The 22,074-nt window shown below is 38.1% G+C and overlaps 1 protein-coding gene across 1 annotated transcript in view; it reads left to right on the forward strand.

The window, feature by feature from the left end:
- The window catches only part of LOC132133584 (homeodomain-interacting protein kinase 3-like), a 40,466-nt gene extending 21,207 nt beyond the window's left edge, over positions 1 to 19,259 (forward strand). Inside the window, exons 3-16 of the mRNA XM_059546473.1 lie at positions 2,764 to 2,887; positions 8,102 to 8,221; positions 9,423 to 9,509; positions 10,016 to 10,200; positions 10,281 to 10,443; positions 10,535 to 10,658; positions 11,002 to 11,123; positions 11,270 to 11,388; positions 11,489 to 11,650; positions 11,800 to 12,093; positions 12,885 to 13,031; positions 13,135 to 13,400; positions 17,008 to 17,138; positions 18,528 to 19,259. Coding sequence (XP_059402456.1) covers positions 2,764 to 2,887; positions 8,102 to 8,221; positions 9,423 to 9,509; positions 10,016 to 10,200; positions 10,281 to 10,443; positions 10,535 to 10,658; positions 11,002 to 11,123; positions 11,270 to 11,388; positions 11,489 to 11,650; positions 11,800 to 12,093; positions 12,885 to 13,031; positions 13,135 to 13,400; positions 17,008 to 17,138; positions 18,528 to 18,956 — 2,473 coding nt within the window. The 3' untranslated portion in view covers positions 18,957 to 19,259. The remainder of the gene's footprint in view (positions 1 to 2,763; positions 2,888 to 8,101; positions 8,222 to 9,422; positions 9,510 to 10,015; positions 10,201 to 10,280; positions 10,444 to 10,534; positions 10,659 to 11,001; positions 11,124 to 11,269; positions 11,389 to 11,488; positions 11,651 to 11,799; positions 12,094 to 12,884; positions 13,032 to 13,134; positions 13,401 to 17,007; positions 17,139 to 18,527) is intronic.
- The last annotated feature ends 2,815 nt before the right edge of the window (positions 19,260 to 22,074 follow it).

Here is a 22,074-nt window from a genome sequence, read left to right on the forward strand (position 1 = left end):
ACATATACATTTTCATGTTTCCAAACGAAAAAATTAAGTGGCGGAAGTCTTCGCGTTTAGCGCAAATCCCGCCCTGCAGCTGATTCTAAGGCCGGTGACACACTGGCTGCGTGGCGTGAGCGTGGCGTTTCTGCTGTTTGTCAGTTACGTGACACCTGCTTCATGTTTTCTGTGTCTTTAGACACCAGAATGTTGCCTGACGCGGCGCTGACGCGCTGTTGCTACTGTAGGTGACAAAGAGGGAGACCGCCGAGGCGCCGACAGACCAGGCTCTTGTCTTCACTACAACAATATCTATACTTCATGTTGAGCATAAATATAAAGCCTACTGATAAAGGACACTGTCAACAGTATTGACGGTGTTTGACAGGTGCAATATGCCAGTGTGTCACCAGCCTAAGGTTTTCAAAAGGCATCACGCGAGTGTGAACATCACTACAACTAGGAAAAAAACGATTGTAATTCAAACGCAGTTCACGTCGGCATTTAAACAGACCTTTGCTCTTAATTCCGATCGGTCCAACGCTATAACGAAATCTGAGCAGGTCTCAAAACTGTAATCATAGTTATTTATTTATATTTTTCATTATATTTTATTATATGATATTGGTTTGAGACTGAGAGTATTTTATTTAGTGGAGAACTTTGCAGCAGTATTTTGTTTCTTATTTTTTTTTTATTTTATATATATTTTATTAAAAAGTATTTAAAATGTGTAAACAAATTGTTAAAAAAAGTTTATAGTAATACACAACCTGCAGTTTAATGTTTGCATTTCTTTCCCTTACTGTACCGAAAATGAACCGAACCGTGACTTTAAAACCGAGGTACGTACCGAACCGTGATTTTTGCGTTCCGTTACACCCCTTATACTACTATATATATATATATATATATATATATATATATATATATATATATAGTTGTTTTTATTCATTTTTTTATCATTTGACAATGGATTAAAAAATAAATGGATAAAATAAACACTTTAGATGACAAAGTATTTTTCACAAATAAATATTTAATAAAAACATAATTTAAAAGGAAGTAGATACTGTAACCAACAGAGCACTCAAATAAAGCTCGACAACTAATCTGTACATGAACCATGCTGAATTTTGTTAAAATATATTAAGATATATTCAATAAATTTTTTTTGTATTTTCGGCTTTACCGCAGCTTGCTATGTTTAAATTCATTCTGCAAATATTTCTTCATAATCTCTGCAGAAGATGTAAAGGGAAACTGTAGATTCTGTCTAGACCTAACTATATTAAATTAAATGTTTTTTTTATTATAATAATAATATTACTGTTACTATATCTATTGCTCATTTTATAATAAAAAATAACCTTGCAGATTCTGTCTGGGCCTACCTGTATTAAATTATTTTTATTTCAAATATATTATTGATATTAGTAATAATTATAATAATATGAATCTAAGTAATATTAATGCGTTACTATTATTATTGTTTTATAATTAAAAAAATAACCTTGCAGATTCTGTCTGGGCCTAGCTATGTTAAATAATTTTTATTTCAAATATATTTTTAATATAAGTAATAATAATTGTAATGATGATAATAATAATAATAATAATAATAATAATAATAATAATAATAAAAGTTTCTGGGCCTAGCTGTATTAAATGCATTTATTATTGTTATTTAAATATAAACTGCAAGCAATTAAACTTTGCTTCACACCCAAAACCTTACAAGATTATTGAATTTTTTTCTGCTTCGGTTTGTATTTAAATATTGTACAGCAGTCCCGTCCAAGCTGCACAAACACAGCTAGCATTGCACTTTGTAGACCATCTCAGCACTGTTTGTTTGTTTGTTTGTTTGTTTGTTTGTTTGACTCTCTGATGATTCATCACTGTGTGTAAAAATCATGAGTTGAGCAGCTTAAAATGAATCCTAGCATTTGCTGCTGTAACACCTTTGGCTAGGAAGACTAAAAACCTGTAACTTAATTTCAAATCCTTGAATTTAAAAGGCAGTGTCACATAGCCAAGCCATTAGTGAATTATTCACAATGGCTTTTGTTACCACACAGGTAGGGAGGTGTGGTAGTTACAGCAGCTTACTAGTGACCTGTCATGACACATTCTGGTATCAATATCTGTGGCAACAGTTACTGTTTTAACTGTGTATCCTTTAGGTGCTACATGTGTGAAGCTCGGACATACAGCAGAGCTTTAGTGCCTCAGGAGTTTGCTCTGTGGTTGATTATTAATGGTGAGCAGGGTTAATTGTGTGTCATCAGACTCCTCCTCTGTCATCACCCAGTTTTGGTGTTAAGATCAGTCCTCATCTGTCGCCAGGCAGCCAGCATTTTCCCTCCGGTTGTCAAGGTAGCAGATGTGTATGGGCCCGTTGACGTCAAAGCCCAGGTCCAACAGCAGACTCATGCTTCATCAGACCAGGAATACTGCGTCATTAGGCTCAGGATCCTATCAATATGGACGTGAAACATGAATCTTAAGCTTAAGTGAGCGTGAGATGAGTCTTACAAAGGTGTTTCAAACCTAAACTACTGTGTGGCATAAAATCATTTTAAATGTTACAATTAACATTAGATGATGTGTATAAATCTTCTCGATATTATCCTGATTTGTTTGATTCATATTGTAGTGTTTAGCTCATCCAAACAAATGCTTGTTCATCCTTCTTCGGAGCTTTCGTAATGAAGTGTCCCACTGTTGTCAAGGTAACCACTCCATTAATTCTCATCTTTTCCTGATAATGTGTTCCAGGGCTCCGGAGATCATCCTGGGCTTACCCTTCTGTGAGGCCATAGACATGTGGTCACTGGGCTGCGTCATCGCTGAGCTCTTCTTGGGCTGGCCGCTTTATCCAGGAGCGCTGGAGTATGACCAGGTAAGATCAGCCTGTGATCTCGGATAATGACCTGGCAACGCTAATGGGCAGCATTTTGGAAGTTGAAATCATTTGTTTGGTTTTTGTTTTCCAAAAAGTATTTGTGATAAGGTTCTTATCAAAGAAAAGAAAATTGTCATCGTTAGTAGCAGTAGTATTGTGCAAAACTTTACAAATATTGGTGAGTGCGTTTGTAATAAAACAGGGTGCAGGGGTCTTGTGACTTATTTTTAAAAGAGATTATTTTTAACTTGAATTCAGCATCTTAAAACGAGTCATGTTGCAAAGCTCAAACTGAAGAACAGGTAATGCACAGCATTCTAGTTATAGATTGACCGATATTGGATTTTGGACATTTGAGCTTACCTAGATTATTTTTTCCCCCCTAGGAATCCACCTGTAAAAATCATTTTATACAATTTTATTTTATTTTAAGAGATCATTTATTAGTTTTATTTTGGTTTCTTTTCTTTTTCATTCATTATTATATATTGAAATAAATTTGTTATAATATGAAATAATTCTTATTTAAGCTAATAATATAATATATAATTTTTAGAATTTAGATATACTTAGTTGACAATTGTGAATCTTGGTGCAGGTAGATAACTTTGTGAATTTATGCTAATTTAAATGCATATTTTTATTAAACCGTGTGGATGGTATTGTCAGCCATAAATAACAGTGTAGTGGGGTATTTATTAGATTTCTCCACCAGTAATTGCAAAATATGCACAAAAAAAGTGCAGAATTGTGCAGAAGTGCTGCCGATAAACCAGATGTCTGAGGTGGTGTCAATAGCGCGTATGACAGTAGCAAAACTAGCCAGCTATGTCAGAATAGGCTGGTTTTGGTTTGCTGACCACAAACTCAGAGCTGCCTGTCCTTGCCAGCAATGGGTCCAGTTCCACTCCACACAGCAGAATGTATTTATAACCGAAAGCCCCACTCACACATACATACTCTTCTCTGCACTATCAGCAGGTTCTCACTTCAGCGCGCACTCTGTGTTTGTGCATCGCTTTGGCAACCCGATCATGTCACTCTAACACCCCTAAGATGCCATAAACACTGCTTGTTTAACACAGCAGTGGTGTGCTTCAGTGCTTGTGAAAGGAGAGGTGGCGTCATAGTTGAGAGAGGAAGAGACGGAGTGGAATGAGAGCAAGCAGCCAAAGAGGGCTTTGTAGTGGCTTGTGTTTTCACTGGTAGAGGCCCACTATGACACAGTCTTTCTGAGAAGCAACAGATGCCAGCTTGAAGACGAACTTCGGCAGAGTTCACTGATCAGTAATACACAGTTTCCCAAGGCGACAAGAAAAATGGTGTTTTTACAGAGACTCATGCATTGGTGAGGTCGACCTGCTCCTGACTTCCCTAAAAAGACAGCACTGTGGTTAACCAACCACTGTTAAATGCCTTTGTCATGTTATTTGCGTTATGAAGTCATTGCTTGTATTTATAGAAAGATGCTATGGATTAGTGTTGTCACGATACCAAAATTATTGTTTCGATACCAATACCTAGTCAAGAATTGCGATTTCGATACTTTTCCTGAAAAGGGAAAATACACTCAAATATCATTGCTGTGCTTTATTTTAGGGGTGCACCGAAATTTCGGCCGCCGGAAATATTCGGCTGAAATGGCATTATCGGTTTCGGGCCGAAATAAAAAAAACAGCCGAAAACGTAAACCGAAAATGAATGTCACCCGCCCCTCCCATCCGTGAGCAAGTGCTTAGGTTTCACTCACGGTCGAGCTGTTATCACGCGTCTGCCTATCAAAGATTAAGCATGTCAAAGGGCTGTCACAATCAAAAAAAGCTTGTCACAAAAGCTGCACAATCGATCGGACCAACCAACACAAGTTTCGAAAACAGGGAATCGATTTTAACGGCCTTCTCTCGGAGCGCGTCCAGCTCGTCACTATACGCTCGCAGCGAACGCGCGTCACACAGCAACTGCAGGTTCTGACACACACACACACACACACACACACACACACACAGCCTATTAGTGCATAATATCAATGTAGCCTTCAGTAATGTTTTTCATTGATGTTATGGCAGTCCACATTGCTGACTTGTGCGCGTCTCAAGCGCCCTCTTTACATTCACCCTAATGCCTGTTTAGTTGTCGGTGGATTTGCCTATATTTGGCGTTGAAAAAAGGATCAACGCCAAATATAGACAATAACAATAACATTTTTTTTTTCACAAAAGTGACAGCCCTATACGAGAGGACACCAAAGTTGCAATATGTAACATTTGTTCTGCAAAAAATCTCCAAAATTGTGGATTATTTTGCACAATTTTTAAAAAACTATTTTATTTGATGGAACATAAAACTTGAAGAATAATTATTATTTATATTTATTGTAAAAAATATTTTATGTTTTGTTATGTAACTGTTAATAAAAGTTTGATTATTATATTGTGATTTTTCAATTCAGATCCATTAAATCCAAGCAATATATATATACGTTTTTAAAAGAAGCCATTTTCGGCTTCAGTTTCGATTTTCGGCCAAGTGCATCCTAAATTTTCGGTTTCGGTTTCGGCGCAGAATTTTCATTTCGGTGCATCACTACTTTATTTTAAAACCGGGACAACATTCTAATCATATAACACACTAATAAATGAACATATGAACAGCAGATATATTAAACATTTAAACAAAATATGAAATATCAAAATATAAAAAAATAAAATAGAGCAATGACATTCAAGGTAAAGAAAGAATAAATTTAGCAGCATTATCTCAGTTATCACAAGAAACATAAGAGTAATAAATTTATCTTGATTCTGAACTTTGAATAAAAATATGAACAGCGATTATATTAAACAATGTTTCTGAAGTCAGAAGATTAAATGTCAAAAGATAAATAATATAAATTTAAGCAATGGCATTCAAAAAAATAAAACAATTTAGCAGCAATATCTCAGATATGGTAACTTATTCTGTCAGTTGTGCAACCTTTTCTTTCAGAGGAGAAAACTCAGCCAGTGAGCTTTAATGAGCGTCATCTTTAGTGAGCGTCATATTTTTTCTACCAGTCATGGACCGGCGGCCACAGTATCACTTGTGCTCGCACATGCAGCCTTTTATGGCCCGCCCCAGCCCGCAAATAAAGTAACATTTCTTTACCCACCCCGACGCGCGCATCGGGGACATCACAGAGGATACGTTGCTACTAGACTCATATTTCTTGTTCACTGAAGTTCCTCCCTCCACAGCAGCGCGCGAACACAGCGCTATTAGCAGCGCATGCACAGCTCGTGAACAGCTCTGTGAACTGTTTCATCCTGTCAAAGAGTTACTCAAGATGTGACGGAGCATGTGATTTGTTGAATGTAGTGAACCCATAAGCCCTTCACTGAACGAGATCGAGAGATCTTCTCATTCGTGAATAAGTTGAATGAACTGATACATCTCGTTTATGAACGTAATGAATGAGTATACAGGGTCAGTGAGCCAAGCATGTAAATCTCGATCAGCAATCAGCAGATACAAAGCGCAGTTATAGGTGCTGTGCAGATACGCTCATGTTTAGCATACAGAAGATAACTCCACATTTAATCCCAGATTAATGTGAATATTATATATGAACTGTCTGACCAAACAAATCGCTGTAGTGCTTTTTTGCTGCTTGCATGAGGAGAAAAAACACAGACGTCCATAGGGAGGCACTGGAAGCGTGCGTTGCACACACCAACATGAAATACGTCTCTTACAAATCCCTGAGGTGATAACCAAAGGTTGTTACTACGAACCGAAGTCTGTCCAGTTTTGACCAGTTATTGAAGTCTATTAAAATGAAAAACAAGGCTGTCTTAAGGTCATAGGTCAATTCTGAAAATGCGTTTTCAGTGTTTTGTTGATTGGATAACCAAAACCGAGAGCAATATTTATCACCGGAATTTTTACAGACAATTTTACTAACTGTAAACACACAGTGTGTGTTTATTTATTTTAAATGCTTTTTCAAATACACGTTTTGGCTATTGTTCTTTTTTTTTTTAATTTATTTTTATCAATGATTTGAAAGAAATTCTCTATGTGAGTTATTATGGCTGATGAATATAAAAAGAAATCTGTCAAGTAGCTATGAACAGTGCACAAGATACACTACATTTCAAAAGTTTGGTTACTGTTAGATTTTTCAGTCTTTTTGAAAAAGAAAAAAAAGTCTTAACTTTTCTATTTTAATGTCTTAATGTTATTTATTCCTGTGATGCAAAACAGATTTTTCAGCAGCCATTACTTCAGTCTTCAGAGTCACATGATCCTTCAGAAATCAATCTGATATGCGGATTCGGTGCTCAAGAAACATTTCTTATCATCAGTGTTGAAAGCAATTGTGTTGCTTAATATAAAACTGTAGCCTAAAAAAACCTAATTTCCTAACTAAGCGAACCCAATTTGCTTTATGGAAACTGTCCATGTAATGAGGTGTACTATGAATTGATCTGGATTTAAAAACATCAGCCAAATGGTAAAGAACACATTTTGCCCAGAGTTGGCTTGCCTGTTCGGTGTGAGGATTGACATCTGTTGTGGGCAGAAAGAGTGGCCAGCATCTTGACCTGGCATCTTAACAAAGCCTTGAGTAGTGGCAGACCCCGTCCTGTGCTCTGTATTAAGAGTGAAACGCTGAGCTTTCCAAGCCTAGCTGTCATGAAACTCAACTCAGGTCTTGAAATAACAACTGGAGTTATTTGCTTATTTTTATCTCTTGTTTTGTGCATATCATAGTGTTTTTTGCTGATTCATGTTGATTGATATCACTGTGTGGCTTGTAGCTTCTTGAAACTTTTTTTTATTTATCTGCAGATGCACAATCACGGGTGATGTCAATGAATATTTGTTGCCTACAGATAAATTCAAGCCATTTTTTGTAAATCTTTAGTAAGCACTTAGGTTATGGTACGAATATACTTGTCAAGACAAATCTTTTCGGAATGGCTCATTGGTATTTTGGCACAGTTTTCCTGCTGCATACCACTTATAGGAATCTACCTATTCTAGACCAGTCTTATCTCGCATTACTTCCTCTTGAAATAGTGGAAAAGTACTACTCACGTTATTATCTTGTCATGCTATTTGAATCCCTCAAGAGATTCTTGTCAAGAATGGATGGATTCAGCTTTACTTCAGATGGATTTAGCTTAATGACAATGTTGAGATCCACTAATACTATAAACATCTCTGCAGATCCGTTACATCTCTCAAACTCAAGGGTTGCCAGGAGAGCAGCTTCTGAACGTTGGGACAAAGACGGCCCGGTTCTTCTGCAAGGAGTCTGATTCCCCTTACACCGCCTGGAGACTGAAGGCAAGGGTCCATTTTTCATCCACTTAATCAGGCATTGCTGTCATAAACTTACAGCAGTGGTTCTCAAACAGCAGGGGTTCGCCAAACAAAATAGAGTTTTGGTTTTCATTTAAATACGCCCAAAATTAAATTTACATTAAAATTTAACATTTATTTCTGATACAGGAAAATGAAAGCACAATAAACGGTCAAATACATGATATCCAATCAGTTTACCTCATCTTTTACGGTCAAAACTGACTGCATCCAGACAAGGAGAATGCATGCGATAGGATGCTTGCTGAATATGTTGCTTTGGCAAATCATACTGCTGTTCAATGTATCTTTAAAGTAGATCTTCACTTAATAGCATGAAGATCAGATATTGACAGGGACTGAGATTGATTTAAACTCTCTTCGATACAGACACACTCGGTGCGTGTTATTGTTTTCATATGAGCAAGAATGCAATAAAATTTCCCTTAATATCCAAACGATAGCAAATGTGCTATTAATTTTTACAACAGTTAAAAAAAAGGTAATATTGAGTGAACATTTTGCATATTAAATGTAGCCTACATTTGAAACCGAATATGTTCTGTTCTATTTTGCAACAAAATAATAGTTTCAGCAAAATTCTATCACCTGGTGTGCATCCTACAAGCCAACATACAGCGGTATTTCGTTAGTGACCGAATCTGCAGCTTTTAACAATTCCGAGGTATGAATAACCCATTCATGACTATAGCATTTTGCTTTACTGAATGAATGAATAAATTCATGACGACACCTGGCTCAATAAGAGAGCGACTTGCCGCCACCTACTGGCGGTTTTATTAAGTCTACAAGTACCACTTTGATATGCCATAATTTATTGCTTTATTATATTAATAATACACTTAATGGGATGTTAAGAATATGACATAAAACATGACAGACAATTAATAAAGATAGAAAATATTTGCCTCCTATAAAGGAAAAAAATGCACCTGTAAATCAATTTATAAAAATTAAAATATTGTCCTTTAATAGAAAAGGTGTGTCTGCATTCTAAGTGGAAGAGAGAGGGGTATGCAGAAGAATGTTAAATGTCCCAGGGGGTACAAAAGTTTGAGAACCACTGACTTACAGCATAGCTCTCTGGATCTATGTCTGTTACTGTCTGCTCCGCATATAGTTCTTATGTAATGACTTATTACAAACATGCTTCCTGTTTCTGCAGACGACTGAAGAACATGAGACAGAAACAGGACTGAAGTCCAAGGAGGCGAGGAAGTACATTTTCAGCTGTCTAGATGACATTGGACATGTAAGTTTTTGCATGCAAATCATCATGAGGAAAACTTTTATTTTTTGGGGAGAGAAATTTAGATTATTATTGCTGTTGTTGTTATTACGATATAGCATTAATATTGACAACTATAATTAAAAATAATGGTTATATTAATAACATGCAGTAATAATATTAACACTTATCATAATTATATAGAATAATGATTCTAATTATAAATAATATGGTTAAATTGTAATATGTTATATTAGATAATTTTTTAGTAATGTTATTATATAAAGAAATGTTAATAATAATAACAATATAAATTATCATTTATATACAATAATATAATTATATAGTAAATAAAATATTGTGTATATAAAATGTTGTTTTTATATTAGTATTGCTATAACCATACTATTATAAAAATAATGATAGTAGTAATAATATTAGTAATTATTTTTGATGATACTTTGATGTTTAATGCAGTTATAATATTATTGATGATAATTGTATTTTTTATTTTTGTATTAATTTATCAGGTGAATCTAATGCTCAACATGGAGGGCTGTGACCAGTTAGCGGAGAAAGCTGACCGGAGAGAATTCGTGGACTTGCTAAAGATGATGCTGATGATTGATGCCGATCAGAGAATCGCCCCTTCAGATGCACTTACCCACCCTTTTGTCACTATGCAGCACCTGATGGATTTCCCCCATTGCAATCAGTATGTACATTTTTAATGCCATTTTACTGACTGTTTTGTCTATTATGTGTGGTCATTCTCAAGGAAACTGTCTTCAACAGTGTTCAGTCTTGTTTCCACATCATGAACGTGTGTCACTCAAGAACCAGCATTTACGATACTCTCAACCGCAACAAAGCACCCCAACTTATGAAGCCTGTGACACTTCCAAGTGCTCCAAATATCACTGTCGCCTTCAACAAAATGCCATCTGTCCACTCCCAGGTAGAACTGCACACTCTGAAGAGAATTGGGTTTTAAGTGCAAGCAAGAAGACAACATATTGTTCCATGATCCATTTACCTTTCCATTTTAGACCCTGGCGCCATCTGCTCCACCTTTGGTGCATCCAGGAATTCCCATCCAGACAGGAAGTGCCCAGTTTGGGTGTAACGAAACCTTTCAACAAGCGCTCATTCTTTGCCCTCCTGCTCTTCAAGGTACTGGAAAGTACATCATAATGGGATGTGCATAATAATTTGAACCAGGTCTGCATGATTTTGGGGAAAAAATTGTAATTTAGATTTTGTTGTATTTTGTAGGGCTGTGAAATATTACATTTTCTCACCATATTTTTTTGTTACCAAATTCTGTGTTTTAGCATGTCTAATTATTTGAATGCATAAAACAACTTTTATTTATCAAAATTTATTTATTTATTTCTTTAAAAGGAAGCCTTATGATTTTTTTTTCCCCCTCAAAAGTTGCATGTTGCATGTGTTATAAGCGACAGCCCTAATTTGAACTGAGCGTTATTACTGATTTGTTTGTTTGACTGTACAGGAATCCCTTCAAACCCAAATCAGCCAGCAGGATATTCGGTTAGAATGGAGAACACTCTTTCTCTGGTGACCCAAGCCCGAGCTATCCAGCCTTTACCCATGAGACCCGGAGTTATAGCACAAGTAAGCCCTCATTTCACAAGATGATGTGGAAAAATACTTGAAAACAGCCAAGGGTTGTTATCCATGTTTGACATGCCAGTTTAGATATTAAGCTCGAAGCCAGATACATCACAAGGGTTCAGTATTGTCCTTTTTCAACCTTTCAGCAGCCGTGGTCCAACAGAACTACACAGATCCTGGTGCCAGCTTGGCAGCAGGTCCCGCCACCTGCTACGAGCTTGGCATCCGATACAGTTGTTGGACCGCAGAGGCGAGGAGACTGGGGGTAAGAAGATCAAGGAGACGCACCTCAGATATCATGAGCTGATGCCACCTCATGAGTATTTCTGTGACCTAAAATGAGTTGTTTTTTTAATCTGTTAAAGGAAAGTGCGGCCACACAGCAGCCATTACAGTTCAGTGATGCCCCAGGCTATTGTTCCCAATCAAATGGCTGTGTCAGCCCATCAGTCTATAAACATTGGCATTGCTCATGTGGTCTGGCCTCAGCCTGCGTCTAACAAGAGGAACAAATCCAGCCAGAACAGGTGAACAACAGCCTACAGTCATGGCAGGGCCCCAAAAACCCTCCATTCAAACGTCATGATACTCTTGTTAGGCAGCTCATTCTGGTTTTAAATCTAATGTTTAGCAGAAAGGTAAAGTTGATAATGTTATAATTTTTGTTGCTTTTTAGGAGTATGAATGTCTCTCGCTATACGGACACCCAGCCCTCAGTGTGTCCATCACCAAAGATGGCAGACAGGCTGGTGAGTGCAGAGCCAAGGCCGAGCTCTCCTGACAGAGAGGTGCAGGCCCAGGTGAAACCGGAACTGGAGCAGGTGGAGGAGGAGGGCTGCTGTAAAATAGCGGTGGCCAATCAGCAGCGAGAGTCTATTATCAGAGAGTCACCCAGCCCGGCGGTTAGCATCATTAGCATAAGCAGCGGCACAGATGAAGAGGAACAAGCACAGAGGTGCTCCCTTAACAAGTGAGATGAACATTCATTAGAGGTTTTTTTTTTGTCTTAAAATCTCATGCCCACCAAGGCTGCATTTATTTGATCAAAGATACAGTAAAAATAATAAAATTGTGAAATACTACTACAATTCAAAATAATGGTTTTCTATTTTAATATCTTTTAAAATGTCTTTTATTCCTGTTATGTCAAAGCTGAATTTTCAGCATCATTATTCCAGTCTTCAGTGTCACATGATCCTTCAGAAATAATTCTAATATGCTAATTTGGTGCAAGAAACATTTCTTATTATTAATGTTGGAAACAGTTGTGATGCTTTATACTATTTACTGTGATATTTTTTTTTGCATGAATAGAAAGTTCAAAAGAACAGCATTTATTTGAAATTAGAGTCTTTTGTAACAATGATCAGTTTCTTTACAATTTTCTGTACTTTTATTCAGCAATGGTGCATTAAATTGATCAAAAGTATAAATTAATTTTCTCTCCCGAATAAACAAACAAAAATGGTATTTTATAGTCTACAACCTGGTGGGGTGGTGTGACCTATTTCACTCACAAATAGATAAGCCAATCATAATGGAGGCCATATGCATATAAAACCCTCTTTAGTTCTGAGGGTCAATGAGAGGTTGAAGCTAATTTATGACTTTTTCACCAACATAAGTAGATTTTGACTAAATAAACTATAAGCTACAAGAAAATACTGTTAATTGTGGTCTTAAAATAAACTTTCAGATTCTGATTTTAGTTTGCATGCATATGAATCTCAGCTAAATGAAGTTGCGTGTGTTCTTTGACAGGTGTAAGGGCAGTCCGGAGTGTGAGGCGTGCACAGGCTCTCTGAACATGGAGAGAGTGTGTTCCCTCAGCAGTCCTGATAGCAGTCTGAGCACCAGCTCCTCAGCCTCAGCACAATCCAGCCCCTCGCCATGCAAACGGCCCAGCAGGTGCGGTATTTTTTTTTTTATTCAACACCAGTAGAACTGTGAGGTGAGGTGAAGTCTAAATGTATTTCGAATATTATAATTTTTCTCCTTTGACTTACTGCAGTATATCGGAAGATGATGGTCATGAAAGTGGGTGTGAAACAGTAGATGGTTCGCCCCCTTCAGACTCCTCCCTAGGACCTCACGACAGCCCCTTCCCTGAAAGACGCTTCCTGACCAATCAGAACCAGAACCAGAAACCCCAGGCCAGGCGTGGACACCCCAGCACAGCGCTGAATAAACCTGCAGTGAGAACCGTGGTGGTGCCACCCATGAGAGTGCTGAACAATAACCATCATCCAAATAATGAGCAGCACACAGCCGGTACAGGTATGGACTGTCCACACGCTGAAGAATAAGTCCAGTTGTAGGTTATCAGAAATATATGAAGAGTTCTAATGGAAGTAAAGCAGTTGTTGGTGCTTTGATGTTTTCTTAAAATAGTGTTCTGGGTTTTATACAGTCTGTTTTGTTAAAAAATCATTTTAATTGGTCTTTTTAAAAATCATTGTAATATGCTGATTTGGTGTTCAAAAAACATTTCTCATTATCATCAATGTTGAAAACTGCATTGTACTGCCTAATATTTCTGTGGATAGTATTTCTGATACATTTCAAAAGTAGGGCTGTGACGGTTGCCGTAACAACAGCGTCACCGCGGTGGTGGGTTGCTACCGCGGTTGTCTACTGCCACCGGCGGTAGTGCACACGACGTCACAAACTCTATAGCAAGCATAATACAAAGTTTTGTATATAAGTGTAATAACTGTAATAGTTGCAAATTCTATGTCTATGGTAATTAACAAATTACCTCAAACACAGCGTTTCATTTAGATTGGCAGATTTGAGTGCAGGAAAACACATGCATTCATCAAATTAGTTTAGTGTTGGGCGATGGATCTTGTTGGGAAAGCAAATACCACATCGCCGATCTGGAGTCATCTGCATTCATGTCACCCATCGGCGTTTGCACAAGTTCTCGTGATCGCAAACGCTGGCTGGTCAGATTTGGTGAGGCTTTCTCCAAACTGGCCAAATACAAACGAGACAGCGATGAATAAACAATGGTAACAAGAAATATGGCAACGATTCCTATTTCAAAGAGAGCGCGTTCAGATGAAGAGTTAGGCCGGTGACACACTGGCTGCGTGGCGTGAGCGTGGCATGTCTGCTGCGTCCCAGGAGCGTGGCGTTTTCGGTGTCTTTACACACTGCTGCTGCTGTAGGTGACATAGAGGGAGGCTGCCGACAGACCAGGATCTTGTCTTCATGACAACAATATCAACTTTTTTTTACACACCTACAACTACGCCTACTGATAAAGGACACCGTCAACAGTTTTGACGGCAAAATATACCATGTTCAACAGGTGCAATATTTGAAAATCGATAATTATTTATTTATTTTTTTAATTACATTTATATCTGAATTTATGTCAACCTATAGACTTTCAAACATCAAAATGTCATGAATTAATATGTATTTGTGTACAAAATGACATATAAACATATTTTCCTATTATATTTTGCCTGGAAACGCTTCCAACACGCGCGCGTGTCCCGTGAAAGATAGGCGTCGGTTCTATTTCTAGCATGCACACGTTTTCTGCGCGCGTCTCACGCAGGCAGTCTGCAAGCTCTAACCTGTTAACATGGGAGCCGAATTAAAAATGGACACGCCACGCGTCTGAGACGCTTGCGCCACGCATCCAGTGTGTCGCCGGCCTAAGTTATTGAGCTTGCTTGGTGGCGGAAAAGTAAACCGGACGCAACACAACCGCGTTGCGACAGGTTTAGTCTGTCTAGTGTCTATACAGGACATATGAACTCTGTGTCAGTAGCCTACATCACAGACCGGACGGGGATTTATCATATCGTGTTGTGCTGCATCCAGTGTAGCATCACTGATTATAATGAGTATTTTGTCGCGCTGCGTCGCTCGCGTCCGTTAGATAGGGGGTATTTAACTTTTCTTATTTAGGCTACTTTCTTGTTTAACTGAATTATTTCTTTGATATTTATTTTAGTGTTTTGCAAGCGGCGTTCACTGACAGAAGTGCTCAAATAAACACTAACTGAAGAGTTAAATAGGATGTGTTAGATGAGTGAGATGGGCTGATTTCTAGACGTGCATACATATAAATATATTCTGTATATAATATATATAAAATATATTACATGCACAGTTTAAGTCAGCTTTAATCACCTTTTTTGGTAATTCCATGAATTAACTGACCACGACACTGCTTGCACATAGTTTATGCGCCGCCTTTGAGCACAGGACCGTCCACGCTCGATCGACTTGCACCTGATAATAAAGTGAAGTGGAGCGCGTGTCTGAAACGTCTCCTGTTTAGTCATTCTGTGACTGAATAAATTTACTTCTTGTCTTGAGAAAAAGTGACAGAAGCAGCAGTTGTGAGTGGGTGGCCATCCCCTCCCTACGTAAAATGATTTGAATACGTTAAACTGGAAAAAAATTATCGCCTTCGTTAACGAGCAAATTTTGACACCAATATATATACATATATATATAAAAAAAATTTTTTTTTTTTTTTTCCAAACACCGCGCCACCGGCGGTTGTTGGTCCATGACTACCGCGGTGGTAAACATCAGCCATCGTCACAGCCCTATTCAAAAGAACTGCATTTATTTGAAATATAAATAATTTGTAAAATTATATTTGTCTTTAAAGTCACTTTTGATCAATTTAATGCATCTTTGCTTAATGATAGCATTGTTTTTTATATGAAATAGTATTCATTTCTTATTATATAGTTGTAACGGCTTTACATGACATGAGTTTGGATTATAAATTTGCAGAAACCAGTGCTTCCCTTTTTTTTTTATATGGAACAGTCATAGCTATATATTCAAAAACTTTGTGTTTTAACGTAACCTAGTTCAATGCTATCCTGAATAGACTTTTATTTTTTTATTTTTTTTACAAAATCAGTGACGGTCAAGATTATTTTCTTTGCCACTGGACCACAAGAAACTGAAGAGCTGAACAGCTACTTCTGTCAAACCTAGAATGTATCTTAATGTCTGGTGCAGAGTACAACTGTTTCATTTACATCCACAGCTCAGAGTGTTTATAGCCATGTAGGGAGAACATAAACTGACTTGCTTTGTCCTGGTGCTTTAGACAGTTGCTGTTGTTTGTGTGCTATGAAGACTGGTTTCTCTGAATTTATTTTTACCCCCAGTCTCAAATTTTTACAAAGTTCGTTCTGCACAACCAATTATTTTGGTGTAGTCACAGCCAATGTCTACTTTACAGGTCATAGGAGAGAAAAAGGAAGTTATCACAGAGCCTATCACAGGTGATTATGGGTATAGCGTGCACTGTGACCCAGTGTCTTGTGCGCGACATCCCAGTGTTGAGTGAAACCCTTTCGGTTTGAGCTTCCTCTCCCATACCTGATCTCTTCATTCCCATCTTCATTTATACTCAGCGTGTTGACTGCACTAAGTTTATTTATTTATTGGAAAATATTTCCCTGGCCTCCTCCCTTCGTACCAAAGCATATCTGTCCTTTTTCCTATGTGGAGCCAATGCTTTGTTTTCGAAGCATGCTTTGAAAGAAATATTGCGGGAGCGGTAAACTCTTTCAGATGCTTCTCATGGCACGTTACTCAGACAACATGTTTGTTTTGGGGTGTCCATGGAAAGTTTGAGGAGAGTTTATGTTTTAGATACATTGCTATCTAAGTTTTTCTTAAGTTTTACAACCTCGCAGTTCATCCTTGTTGGTTTTGATGTTTAATTCACTTTCTTTTGAACAGAACGTCAGTGAATACTGGCAGCCGATTCAGTTCGTACAAGCTGCAGTTCTTGTGCCAAACTGCAAATGTTAATTTATATTCCTCTTTCTTTCCTCTTATATCTTGTATGTAATGATCACTCACTTTTGTTCTTTTCTGCTTTCTGCAGTCTTAGAATCCTACTGCCAGTCCAGAGGTCGCGGCGGCCCAGGACGACTGAGCCACTTTTCCACACCCACGTTGCCCCGCCAGCAGAAACTGAACTCTTCTTTCCAGCCACAGCTGCCAGGCTTTGGCCAGGTCTGTTATTTTGGCTTTTTCTGTAATATTGTACAGATTGTAAAAGTAGAGAAATGTTCTGTGGTTCATACTAAAAGTATGACCATTTACATGCTTAATAAATAGCCAATAAACTTAACAACAAAAATATTGTTGACTCATCATGCGTTACACACATTTATGTCTAATCAAATGGTTTAGAATGAAAATCCACTAATAACACCTGCAACCAACTAGCAAGTAGCATTTTATATCTATGGTGTGAACTACATTTACATCTAGTCATTTAGCAGACGCTTTTATCCAAAGCGGCTAACAATTGAGAACAATGGTAGCATTCAAAATCAACAAGAAAGCAATGAAATGCAAGTGCTATAACAAGTCTGTTAGCTTAACACAGTACACATTTTTTATTTTTGTTGTTGTTTTTATTATTATATAATAAAAAAAAAAAGAATAGAGCAAGCTTTTTTTTTTTAAAGATTAGGATTTGAATAGAGAGTTCTAGAGTTTTCAGCTGATTCTTGAAGATGTCTAAGGACTCCTATTGAGTTGGGAAGTTCATTCCACCAGGAGGGAAAATTTATTTTAAAAGTCCATGAAAAAGTGATTGTGTGCCTCTTTGGGATGGCAAAATAAAGCGAAGTTCACTTGCTGTACGGAAGTCTGAAGTAATGAATTTAGGTAAAGGAGTTCAGAGCCAGTGGTTGTTTTGTAGGCAAACATTAATGCCTTGAGTTATTTGCGAGCAGCTATTAGTAGCCAATGCAAATTGATAAACAGGTTTGACGTGCTTTTCGGCTCATTAAAAATTAATCTTGCTGCCGCATTCTGGATTAATTGTAAAGGTTTGGTAGAACTGGCTGGAAGACCTGCCAAGATAGTTTTGCTATAATCCAGCCTGGACAGAGCAAGCGTTTGAACAAAAAGTTGTGAAGCATGTTCCAAAAGAAAAGGCCTGATCTTCTTGATGTTGAATGAAGCAAATCTGTAGGACCGGACAATTTTAGCAAAGTGGTCTGAGAAAGTCAGCTGATCATCAATCATAACTCCAAGAATTCTCTCTGTTTTTGAAGGAGTTATGGTTGATCTTTCTGACTGGATGGTGAAATTGTGATGAAAGGATGTGTTTGATGGAACCACAGGCAGTTCTGTCTTGGCAAGAACTATTGGTTGTTTGTCTATTTAAAGTAAAAAAAAATCCTTAAGGCATGAAATGTCAGGCTATCATTTTTGTAATTGTTTTAGATTTAGCTGTTTTAGTCCCCTTCTGTTTTCAGTTGGATGTTCATTCATATTATAATGATTTTAAATAGGAAATACATTGAGACGGGGCAGTTCTTAGGGTCTTTCAGTTGCTGTTTAAATTGTTGGAATGAAATTGACATGGTTTTGTTTCCTCCCCCTCAGGTCCAGCATTACGGGTCGTGCCACAAGGAGTGGAATGGCAACTACCGGCAGCCACGCCGGCCGCAGGCCTTCATTCCACCCACAGTGCACGGCGCCACCTTCCAGCTTCCCCACGGCAGCCCCACACACTCGGCCGGCCACCCGCCACCTCCCGCCCTCCTCTCCTATCCGCCTTCCGCACCCGTGGCCCACCTCCTGCCTTCGCCGTGCCCACCTCCAGCCCCTCGGCCCATCTTGCAGCCCGCCTACAGCCTGGTGCACCACCAGGGCATCAGCGTGGGCATCAACCACAGGCTTCTGCCCTCCCCCACCCTGCTGCCGCAGGGCCAGTTCAAAGCCCTCTTTCCGCCGCACTCCTATGTGGCGTCACCCGTCTACGCAGGCTTCCCCCTCAGCCCCAGCAAACTCAGTCAGTACCCTTACATCTGAGCTGGAGCCCGCGGCAGCCGTGTGCACGCAGCCGGCACTGAGCCGCCACATATTTCTTTTCTTATGAAGTTTGACAACAGTGATGATGATGCAAATCGAGCTTTATAGATATCATGGAAAATAAAACAAACGATGAGTGAGTGAGTAGACTGAACACACAAACTCACTTTTAATGTGTTTTTGCACATTTGATACAAGAAAAATCCCTAGGCGTGAGACCCTCGGAGGAGGGCCACAGCAGATCCCCTATGCTATTTTTCGATATTGCCTTCTGACGTGTGTATTAAACTCTTGTCCTAGCCATCACTGTCGCCAATGTGCGTGCGAGTCCCCCCTTGTGGCGACCTGGTGTTACCTGTCTGTATTTTTCCGTAGCTCCTCAGTGTTAAGTCTCTTTTAGACCTGTGTTGAAAAGGTTCTGTTAGGCTGCATGTCTCTGCATGGGCAAAAACCAATGTTGGACTTAAAATTAAAAGGGGGGAATGGGGGAGGGGTGGTGCCAGCAAACCATGCTTTTTGCCCTCTGTGTATATGTTGTACGACTTGCTGCATTGAATCCATTGGGGTTCAATAAACAGTGCCTTAAAAAACATATTGTTGCAAGTTACCCCGAGTCCCTCATGCAGTCATGCGTGTACTGGACTGCAGCACTTGAAAAACTTTCAATCGTTCTTTGTGATTTTTATATTAGGGCTGTTTCATACAGTAGATCTTTGGCTTTTTCGTGCTTTGTGCGTTAGCTTACATAATCTATACATCCGTGTCGTTTCTACTTGTTTAATTTATCTCTTGGGGTCGCGACTGGAGTTTTTTTGTTCAGAAAGTGGATTGGGTGTCTATCCAAATGCGCCTCAAGTGGGTCTCATGTTTTAAACCAACAAAAAAATCTCACTATTCAACACCCAGTTGGCTATTTGTGGCAATATTAGGCTCATGATTTGCCCTTTTGTATAGGCGAAATGTTTAGTTTGACACCTTAGATGATTTGCTCATTATTTGGAAGCGAAACGTGTGTTCTTTACTGGTGGATGTATTGTGCCGAGTGGTAGCAGAGCTTGATTCTTTTAGGATAACATGCTTCGCCGTAGCAGAGGCCGAAGAACTATGTATAGAAACGTTTGATATTTGATAATCTGTTTCTACTCTAATAGTATTTACACTGTTTAATGAAACTGCAATACAATCCATGGTTTTCGGGATGTTTATTGTTTCCTTTCCATCAGTTCCTTGTTAATTTTAGAGTTAGAAGTGTTATCGGTGTTGGATTTGTATCAGCTCTTTGATGATATTGTATGGTTTCATGTTTGCTTTGTGCAGAATTATTCAGTATTGAGTATCCAACTGTTAAGTCTATCATTGCTGGAGTATTCAGTGCTTTATAAGACGAGAGTTGATCGTGTGCAATTTTCTTCATAGATGCATGTTGTATTCCCTCTCTCACAATTGAATTGCTTTTTTTGATGCTGTTTTTATTTCATACATTCCGTCAGGGAGAAATGGCTTTTTTTTTCTGTGTGAATTTTGTTTATTTAGTTTTTCCATTAGATGCGTTCTTTCATTATGCTTTCGCTACACCAAAGACAGTAATTCATTTCGTAAGCAGAGTAGCTACTGGTTTAGCGTTGACCTCAAACGTAGTGTAGTTGAGGCCGTATTTAACAGAAAATCTTTGTAAAAATGTTGAGGTTGATGTTTAGCTTTTTCGGGCAAGTTATGACTTTGTTTCATTTATTCTTGAATGTATCATAGATAAGCTGCTATATACTGATTGCCACTTCATAATAGCTGTGAAATTAGATGATTAACTTTGTTCTTAGCTTTCTTATTTTTATATATGTCTAATGACCTTGAAATAGAAGTGAGATGATGATCTTTTTTTTTCCGTTTGTTTGTTTTTGGGTTTTACCGTACTGACTGGCATCAGAAGCATTTTAATGCCTCTCTCTGTTTCGCTTTCTTTTTTTTTTAAGTGTCATTGTAACTACTGTATTGCAAGTAATGGAGATATTGGGGTTTTGTGTGCGTGGGTTTGTATTCTTTTACATTTCGTTTGCATCAGTGTTTTATCTGTTATCTTGGGGCATATTGCATATTATGCATATTGGTGTATATCTATCTTAGTACGTATATTTGCATTTTGTTAAAGCATAGCTTGCAGGATAGATTTAACTTTTTAAGTATCAATATCAATTCTGTATTCAGTGACCCACTTATATCACCATTTCAGACTATTAATTTCAGTAATGCAATTAGCACTTGATACTTTTGATAAGCTAGCCAAAATTGCAGGTTTGGGCGTCTCATCTCAGTAACTTACAGTGCTTAGAATTTAGTGTTTTTATTTAATTTCCCCCCTTATTATTATAAGTGTACATGAAATACACACATGAAGTTGTATCAGGTATATTAATGTTTAGAAATGAAAATACAAATGCACATTTGCTTATAAGAGGGCATCCGTTCTCATTTTGTGGGCTCTCATTATATGGGAATGTTTGTTCTCGCATCGGTCCCTGCTCTTTAAAGCGAGCGACACTGCGTTAGTGCCTTTTGAAATGTGCTTCAGACCTTTATATCCCTTTTACAAACACTGCCGGCCAGCTTCTTCCTCTCTTTCATGGCACTTCGGACGGCATGAGCGAGGAATGAAATCAAAACTGCAGTGTTTGATAGTTGTAACTGAAGTGCTGTTACCAACCAGTTGCTTAAATGTAGACCGTTATCCACGGTAGACGTCCTATCAGAAGTTAACCTGAAAACCAATAGCGAGAGTCATGCAATGCAGTAATCACCTTTAAGGTGGAAAATGGCTGGATGGATGTTTCTCAAAATTGTGGAACGGAAATCCAATCATGCTTGATTAATTTATATTTTTATGACCAACAACAAAAAACAATAATGAAATGATATCAGGGATTGTTATAATTATTATTATGCTGACTAAACACCCAGGACACGGTTTTCTCGTATTTGTGGAGCTATACATAATACACTGTGAATGTAAACCACCATTTGTCAGATAGAATTAACATTGCCTTTTGTTTCACAGGACGTTATCAGTTTTATTGATTTAGCGTAGACGACTTCATGGAGATATAGTCCAAAATATGGTGTGGTT

The sequence above is a fragment of the Carassius carassius genome, chromosome 50 (assembly GCF_963082965.1).
Source record: "Carassius carassius chromosome 50, fCarCar2.1, whole genome shotgun sequence".
NCBI lineage: Eukaryota > Metazoa > Chordata > Actinopteri > Cypriniformes > Cyprinidae > Carassius > Carassius carassius.